Source organism: Mandrillus leucophaeus, unplaced genomic scaffold, assembly GCF_000951045.1.
Source record: "Mandrillus leucophaeus isolate KB7577 unplaced genomic scaffold, Mleu.le_1.0 Scaffold203, whole genome shotgun sequence".
Lineage (NCBI taxonomy): Eukaryota > Metazoa > Chordata > Mammalia > Primates > Cercopithecidae > Mandrillus > Mandrillus leucophaeus.
This window is the reverse complement of record NW_012102066.1, coordinates 1,837,565-1,846,440: the sequence shown is the minus strand read 5'-3', so window position 1 is coordinate 1,846,440 and position 8,876 is coordinate 1,837,565. Positions and strand designations below refer to the sequence as shown.

The following is an 8,876-nucleotide window of genomic DNA, read 5'->3' as shown; positions in this document are numbered from 1 at the left end:
ATTCCCTCGGCGTGCTCTGAATCGCAGAGAGGCAAACTCCCAAACAAAGAGCCGGCAGCTAGCGTGCGGGGCTCCTGGGCGCGTCCTGCCGGCTGGGCTGGGAGAGCCGGCGCCGGGGCGTCGCGAGCGCGGGGCGGGGCGGGGCGGCGAGGGGGAGACGCTAAAGCCGGCAGGAAGCCTCCGTGGGCGCGGGGACGCGGGCCGTGCTGCCCGCAAGCTGACCTTCCCGGGCTGGGAGGGAAGAGCGTTGGCTGCGGGTGGTGGGCTGGTGGGCGGCTGGGCGGCCCCGGGAGCCACCGCTCTCCGCCTCTCTAGGCGCAGCACCCATCGCCGCGTCCGGAGCCCCTGACCGGGTAAGTCCAGAAGCGCGCCTGGGAAGTGGGGGCGCCCAGGGAGAGGCTGGGGGTCTGGGAGAGGCGCCTCCACCTCCGCTGCCAGCCCCGCCCGCAGTCCCGAGCTAGACTGTTCCAAGCTTCCCCCGGGCGGGCAGAGGGAAGCCGGCTGGCGATGAGGAGTGGAGGAGGCAGGAATGCCTGGGACACTTGCGGGGCATGTGAGCAGGTATTGGTGTCTGCACGGAACACGCAGCACGGCGTCCGTAACTACGCGTCTGAGTCTGCGGGAGAGAACTCTGGGCCTCTGAGGGCCTCGTGCCGTCCAGCGTGCCCGGGGCATGTCTGTTCCTCTTGAAAATGTCATTCTTTGTCCACCCTGAGTTCGAGTAGCTGCCTCTTGTGCGTACACCAAGATGACAGACCCAGAGTCGCCTTAGCAAGATGCAGACAGGCCTTGGCAGCATACCCCATGCAACGCAGGGGTTGCTAAGTGCTGGCAGCTGCTGTATCTGGTACACATTGCTTTCAGAGGGCCTGTGCAGGGATGTCCCCGTGTTCTGGGCCCGTCTGTGTATTTGTGACAACATGGCTGTGTAGGCCCTGTCACTTGTGTTTTCGTGCCCGTCCTTGCACGTGCAGTTGGGCGACTCCATGTGGAAAGAAGGCATGGAAGGTTCTGGGGTGTATCCTTTTCACCAGCGTTATGTGCAGTGTGCACATGTGTGAACGGGCTGGAAAGTATGAAAGGGAGGCAGCTCAGTTGGGGTTGGTGGGACAGCATCTTAACTTGAGTCTAAGCTGCTGTGTGTGCAGGAGGAATAAGTGTTCCAGAGGTTTCCAGTTCCTAGCAAGTATTGTGAGGTGAGGGTGGGGGTGGGGGGTGAAGAGAAGAGGCAGCTTATGGAAAAACTCCTAAGTGCACTGTGGAGCATAGGGTGTGTGCAGGAGAGCGTGAAGAAGAGAATGAGGGTGGTGTTAGGCAAAAGTGGATGATCTGTGTTCGACTTGTGGGCAGCTGGATTGTAGTGGAAAGCAGCAGTTAGAGGCTGGAGACAGGTTTGAATCAGAACTTAGTGGTTGTCACTGTGTCAGTAGCATTGTTCCCTGGACAGATAGGTCATCTGGGGCTCAGTTGCTTTGTGCGCAAAATGGGACTAATAACCGCTGGCCCCACCTGTCTCCCAAGGGACTGGAGGCTCCAATTAATGCCTGGAAATGCTTTAAGACTCCTAGGGTGAGGGGGCACTACTGGCCCACAGGGGCCAAGTTGGTGGTCTGGCAAGTGCTGAGGTGGTCCAGAGCCGTTTGGTTTGTGGGTACCAGAGGGAGGCATTTGTGTGCTCCTTCCCACGATATTCAGCATAATAGGAATTTTACACCCACCTTTGGACTCGTGTGTAAAATATGTACAGGCCTGTGTGATTCCCCGTAGTTCTTGTGTAAGTGCCTGCTGCAGAACAAGAGGCAAACTGGCTTGGATGTCTTTAGGTCTCCCTAGAGCACCTTGACTTTCCAGAGAGCCCTCTTTCAGATGAGCCCAGGACGTTTATAACCACCAACTTGCTTTTCTCTTTATGCCACCAAATGAAGCGGTAAGGAGCACCCTTCACAGTTTGCAGCCAGGGAGATAGGAGATGAAGAAGCTTTCCCAGCTAAGGTCACAGGTCTGGAGTGTCCACCACCGAGTTCTGTCTCTTGGGTTACAGCGCCTTCAGACCCAAGGCCAACCCTGGACTGGGCTGAAGAAGGAGGGAGGCATCAAAAGTCATGCACAGACGGCACCGAATTCCAGGATGTAGTTGGGTGGTTTGTCCAGCCTCAGATGTCACCTGTCACTGAGACTTTTTTGCATGTGGTTGCTGTTTAGTAGTGTTTGTAAAAGGAAAGATCCTTGGGTGGGAGATGCCGGCAACCCAGGTCAGGTCCTGGCTCAGCTCCCTGCCTGGGGAAGGTCACATCACCTCTCTGGTTCTGCTTCCTCTTTGGTCCAAATCAGGGCAACTTTCCAGATTATCATTCTGATTTCAACTGTGTTTTGCTTCCTCAGAGAGGCCTTTCTGATCCCCCATCCAAAGCAGCCACCTCCCAGCCATGATCACATCGTTGTTCCTTCCTAGCACTTGCGACCTGTCTGAACTTAGCTTTGCCACATCCTACTCCAATGTGAGCTCACCAAAAGCGGGGCTGCCTTCGTGCTGTTACCTGCTGGCTCCACCTGGAACACAGTAGGTGCTCAAGAGATATTATTGTTTGTGAATGAGTGAGTGAATCAATTAGGAAGGGGCTGTGCATGTGTGTTTTTCAACTTGTACTCCTGGGAGCTTTGGAAGGGAAGAGCAGGCTCCATTGGCAGGGCCCCAGTTCCCTCACACCAGCAGCTCGGGGTCCATCTGAGTTACATGTCAGCTTCCAGATAGGATCTCCTTTGAAATAAAGGCTCTCTCGCTAAAATAAAACTAAAAAACTGTTGCACCAGAAGACTTAGAGGAGTCTTTTCAACTCCAAGTAGAAATAATAGTACCGCAACTGGAAGAAATCTGCACTTGACCCTCAACGAGGATTATAGGCAGGATTCAGAGGTACAAAGTGCTTGTTCCACAAACCATTTCTGCTTAGCCATGGAATTCATCCTATGGCTATTTTTATACTACTGGTTTAATTTCCTGAATTTTGGTCAGAGTTAATATGGAAATGATTTTGCTTACAACACAGCAGCAAGGGCTATGTGAGAACTCTAACCCATCCATATCTGAGACAGGCACTAGACGGAGGACACCAAACATCTGCAAGGTGGACAAGCTGTGCACAGATATTTGAGAGCTACCTATCTAGGGTGACTCTGTCTGTCATCATCCTCTATCGGGGGTATTCCCAGGCATACTTGCCCAGACGTGCCTCACCCCCAGTAGATGCCCACTCAGCATTGTTTTTCTTGAGTAGTTGCCAGTGCTGAGGAACTCTGGTCTCTGAGTGATTACTGAGCGTAGAGGACAGCCACGTCACGAAACCTGGCTATATTTACACGTGATGACCCTGACCTGTATTTACAGCAGCCATGCTTCCTGGGCTTTACAAGCTCTCCTCCATGTAAAACAGTCTCTTGTGTTGCCTTTTCCTAGAAATACACTTGGAAGTGGCAGCACAGCTGTTGTGTCCAACACCGTGCCTGGGTTCGAGGCACAGAATCTAGATTTACCACCCTTTTCTAAGCCCCATAGGAGGAGCATTAATGACCGTGCCCGTGATAGAGGAGGTGGTGGTGTTCAGTTTGGTTGGTTTAGGTGGGTTGTTGAGGAGGGAGACTGTGGAGAGAAGTGGAAAGAAGGGTCGGGAGTAGAGAACTAGACCTTCTGTTCATTCCTTTTGATGCTGTCTTTGCTTCCCTTTTGATGATGCCCTGCTCTGGCTGACTCTGGTGGGTTTCTGGGTTCAAAGGTTTATACTCGCAAGATGGCACTCCACAGGGTAGAGGAAATTGGGGAGGGGGCAGCAGATATACGCTATACGTGTATGTTTTCCAAGTGCCTGCTGTGAGCTTTGAACTTCCAGGCCCTGAGACATGCAATAAGGACCTAGCCCCTGACCTCAGAGCACTCGTTGTTGAGGACATTAAACTCATTCCCAGGAAGCGATGAGAAAACAGCTGAGTGCAGACTAAGTGGCACTCACCCAAGCCCCAGCTGGAGCTCCGCGAAGGAAAGGTGTGCAGAGAGGGCAGGCAGAGGCAGCCCGCAGCAAGGGTGGCAGGAGAGCCCAGCTCTAGGGCCAGATGGTTCGGGCGCAGATCCTGGCTCTGCCCCTTCCTCTCCGTGTGAACTTCTGTGTGTTATGTTAAGCTTCAATTTCCTCATCTGTAAATCGAGGAAATGACCTCAACTCCTAGCAGGGTGCATGGATGCCTGCCTAAGCTGAGCTCAGAAGAGAGGTACAGAGCACCCAGGTGTCTGATGACCACAATGAAGGAGTTTGAAAAAGGGCTCATGGCGAGGAGGGGCGTTGAAGGGTGGCGACGACTGTGGGACCTTGTCTAATGCTGGTCTCCCCTGTAGTAGTCAGGGGGTCCGTGGCGTCGTGCTCGGTAGGCCCCAGGCCAGTCAAGCACTCCCTTTCTCCCTGGGATGCTTTTCCAACTGGCCATGCAACTTCCACTCACAACTATGGAGAGGGAAGTAGCTGCATCCCTCTCTCAGTGCCCTGCACAATGTATAAGCACTCGTACAAGCACGTGGCCCTGCTTAGAGGCTTAAGGATTTTTGCTGTAAAATATCAAGAATTGAGGATGTTACAGAGGTTCAGGAAATGAGAATTGCTCTGATGGTTCCCTGGTCTGTTTTGAAAGGGAGTAGGGGACCTTCCTTGATGGTAGTATGGGGTAAATCCCCCAGCGGTTCTCAGCCCTGTCCTGGCTTAGGCATTCATTTTTTTTTTTTAAATATGTACTTCGTGTTTTGAAACGGTTTGTCAGCCAAACTTCAATATAAATGAGAATGTATTTCTCTATCTTAAAAAGATTAATAATCAAAGACCGTATAACTGATAGTTTGATTCCTTTCTGCTTGATATATATCAGTTTAGGTCATGTGCTAGCAGATTCTAGTGTGTTTAAAAAGCCCAGAAGAAAAAAGGACAAAGGACAGAAGCAGACTGGTGTTGTCTGGTTTGTCTGAGGTCTGGCACAGTTAGCAAACATTTAATCACATAGCTGGTGTGGTAGCTTGACTGAAGCCTTTTTGTCAGGTAGAAATTCAAGTTTCTATGAGCGTTCTTGAAATGCAGTAAAGAGATTTCTCTCCCAGTGCTGCCTTTTGTAGATAAGCACTAGGGTTTTGATAGTTGGAAACCACGGTCCTATGCTGTGCTTTTAGAATTGGAGTCCAAGCTCATGCCTGTAATCCCAGTGCTTTGGGAGGTCAAGGTGGTCAGATCACCTGAGGTCAGGAGTTCAAGACCAGCCTGGCGAACATGGTGAAACCCCATCTCTATTAAAAATACAAAAATTAGCTGTGTGTGGTGGTAGGTGCCTGTAATCCCAGGTACTCGGGAAGCTGAGGAAGGAAAATCGTTTGAACCTGGGAGATGGAGGTTGCAGTGAGCCGAGATCGCGCCACTGCACTCCAGCCTAGGTGACAGAGTGAGACTCTTTCTAAAAAAAAAAAAAAAAAAAAAAATTAGAGTCCTCATCCTATCCTACTTGAGAATAAAATTATGTTTATTAACTTTTTATCCCTAGCAACTAGTGCAAAGCTTGGCAAACAGTAAGAATTCAATAAATGTTCATTGAATGGATATTTTAGGAAGGTGCTTATCAGTCATCACCGAGACTGTGCCTCAGGGAGAAGTTCCTCAGCCAGAGCCAGATAGGTAATTTGTGGGACCCAGTGCCAAATGAAAACATGGAACCCTAGCTCCAATGCAGGAAAAGATACCATTAAAGGTATATTTATACTTTTATAAATATAAGCCTTTTCCTTTTTTCCGTGGTCTTTCTCTCAACTTGTCATGTGGTATTTTTATTTACTATTTAATGATATTTTAAGTAAAGAAAGATTAAATTTTTAAATTATTAGCATGAATTTTCCTGTTCATCCTTAATATTGTGCAATGCCAGTTTAAAAGACTGAGCATTTAACGTGTGTAGAATCATCAAACTACACAAGTCCGATTTCATAGCTCATGCATGCACATGCATTTTGTTCTTACCGGAGCAGTGGCATTGCTGCTCTCAACTACTCATCAATGCACTCAGCATCGCTAACTCAACTGTTTTTATTCCTCTAGCAGCATCCCTGGGGCTCACTAGGTCTCTGCGACTGTGCTGGGCGTATGGTCCTTCTCTTGAGAGTTGATAATTCAGGCCTTGTCCGTGCCTACCCTAAAAAGGAGGAAGGGTTGGACATCAGTGGTTCATACCCTGTTTGCGTGAGAGTGTCACAAACTCCTTTGAGATCTACTAAAACCTATGGAACCGCAGCACATAGATGGTAAAAATGTTTTATACAATTTCAGGAGCCCCCAAGTTATAACTCCATGGAAGGAATTGTCTTTTAGGCTTACTGCTACGCCACGGTATCCTGTTCCAGAGACAAGATAGGGACTATTTTGAAAGCAAATGAGAAATTGTTCAAATCCTCCTATCTGGGAAAGGAGGTGAGATTTTAAGTCATTTGGCTTTTGAAATTCAATTCCTGATGCCTAGAAGGGAATGACGCTGGCTTTCTGATTCCCAGTGGACAGGTTGTAAATGTCCTTAAGCGTGAAATGATGTGGTCCACGATGAAGGCTTTTGTGAGAGAGCTTCTCTTTCCGCCCCACAGGCTGGACTCTCCTCCGGCCTGGCTGACCCCGGCCAGAGCCGCAGGGTGACAAACTGCCACCATCCTCTTGCTGGGCTGCAGCTGCTGCTCTAGTGGGGAGAGGCAGCTGCACATCCAACCAACACTGACTGAATTCAGGCACAGGCTGGGGCATCACGGTCACTCTCTGGGTGATCCTTGCCCTCTAATTTCACCGGGCAGAGGAGGACACCGGCTCAGATAGGTTAGGTGACCTGCCCAGGGTCCCCCAGCCAGTAAGAGTGACATTAATCTTCCCTCCATGTATGTGACAGCCCAACCCCCAAATCAGGAGGACACTGGCTCAGGTAGGTTAGGTGACCTGCCCAAGGTCCTGTAGCCAGTAAGACATTCATCTTCTCTCCATGTATGTGACAGCCCAACCCGTAAACCAAACAGCGAGAACCAGGCTCATGTTTATGTTCCCCTTTCCAGCTCCCTCCTCTCAGCACTGGGGATGGGAGAAGGGAGGAAAGCTCCCCGCTACCTCTGTCCGGGATGGTGCAGGAGCCTCTGCACTGACCTCTCCCTGAAGCTCATGGGTGTCCTTTGCAGCATCCAACCAGTCATTGCCCATCCAGTTCTCAGAAATTGTCAGGTCAAGCAAACAGTGGCTGCAGCTGTAGTGGCTGCAGCTGTGGACCTGGGACAGGCTGCTCTGGGGACCTTCTCCAGTGGAAGACACAGCAGTGTTGTTGAGGCCACTGTGTCTTAGACTCTGGGTCCCCTGTGTCAAGTCTGATGGTGAGCTCTTGATTCAGATTGAGTTGAGATCATTGTTGATTTGGGGCCTGGAATGCCTCCCATGTCCTCTAGACAGCCATGAGGGGCCATGTCCTATACCCCTTCCCTTCACACCTACACACAGCAGTGAACACACACCAGGGCCCCCATGAATAGAGATGCCTATGGACCTTTAGCTCCAATCTCAGTCCTAAATCCAAACCTGGGAGTCCCCAGAACCTGGAGGTGTCATCCACTTCGGTCCGGCTCTCTGGGGGACTGTGGATGCGGGCTCTCAGAGTCATGATTACCCAGCTCCCTGGCTGCCTCAAATTTCTGCAAGGCACTAGCCCCCAGCTGTTGGGTAGGCCAGGCCCAGGTGGACGGGGGTGACTGGGAAGATGCACTTCAGATGTTTCTGTCTTGGCTTCATGCCTGAGGGGCAGAGCAGAGCCAACCACAGAGGACTCCTGCTCTGCACCTGCTGGAATTGGCAGCCATGTGTGCCTTGTTGTGGTCACATGGACTCAGATCCCAAGGCCTGGGTACAGGCTCCAGAGAATCCATCCAGGCTCAGCTTCTCTGGCATCTTAGTCCATTTTCACACTGCTGATAAAGACATACCTGAGACTGGGAAGGAAAAGAGGTTTAATTGGACTTATAGTTCCATATGGCTGGGGAGGCTTAACACACCCCTTCAACAAAAGAGATCCTGCTTTATCTGCCTTATATACTGAGGTTCTACATGAAGCTTGTCAAACCTACGGCCTGCACGTGGCCCAGGACAGCTTTGAATGCAGCCCAACACAAATTAGGAAACTTAAAATATTATGAGAGGTTTTTTTGCAATTTTTTTCTTTTAGCTCGTTAGCTATCAGTAGTGTTAGGGTCTTTTATGCATGGCCCAAGACAATTATTCTTCTTCCAATGTGGCCCAGGGAAGCCAAAGCATTGGATACCCCTGCTCTACATAAAAATTTATTTGAAAGAATCTACTACTACCATAACTTTCTCAGAATACAAGTAAAGAAACTCAAGTCACAGAGAGGGTCAGTGACTTGCCTGAGGTGCTGGCAAGTAGAGAGGGACCTCCTAAACCTAAGACCTCTGCCTCTGAAACCTAGGCCTCTGCCTGTCCCCACCCCCATCTGTGTGCCATTGCCTTTATAAACACAACACAGCTGTCAACAGATGCCCCTCGCATCACTTTGGCAACTCCCCTTTCTTTGGTCATCATGGGAAGCAAGGACTCCCTCAGCCCCTGCCCGTCTCCTGTGATCCGAGAGCATACACTCTCCCCAGCCAAATTCCCCTTGTGCCAAGCACCGGTCTTCCCTGCAGGGAGGTGAGCAAGCAGCTCCCACCCAGACAGGGCCTCGTACAACATGTCTCCATGGGGTGAAGAAAAGAGCAGCTCTTCTCCACAGAAATCATACATCCATTCAGTCAAGAAGACTGGGGAAATTATCACAGAGATCATTCTCTG

At 50.5% G+C, this 8,876-nt stretch overlaps 1 protein-coding gene across 3 annotated transcripts in view; it reads left to right on the top strand.

Moving 5' to 3' along the window:
* Window positions 1-243: 243 nt before the first annotated feature.
* TSPAN11 (tetraspanin 11) overlaps window positions 244-8,876 on the top strand; it is a 62,187-nt gene continuing 53,554 nt past the window's right edge. The window contains exon 1 of one of the 3 annotated variants that reach the window (XM_011979558.1): window positions 244-353. Coding sequence is in view for 1 of the 3 variants with exons in the window: in XM_011979561.1 (XP_011834951.1) it covers window positions 508-561 (54 nt within the window). In the remaining 2 variants the exon portion in view is untranslated. Of the gene's footprint in view, window positions 354-459; window positions 562-8,876 lie in introns of those variants that run through there. The other 2 variants (XM_011979560.1, XM_011979561.1) reach the window with 2 other exon arrangements.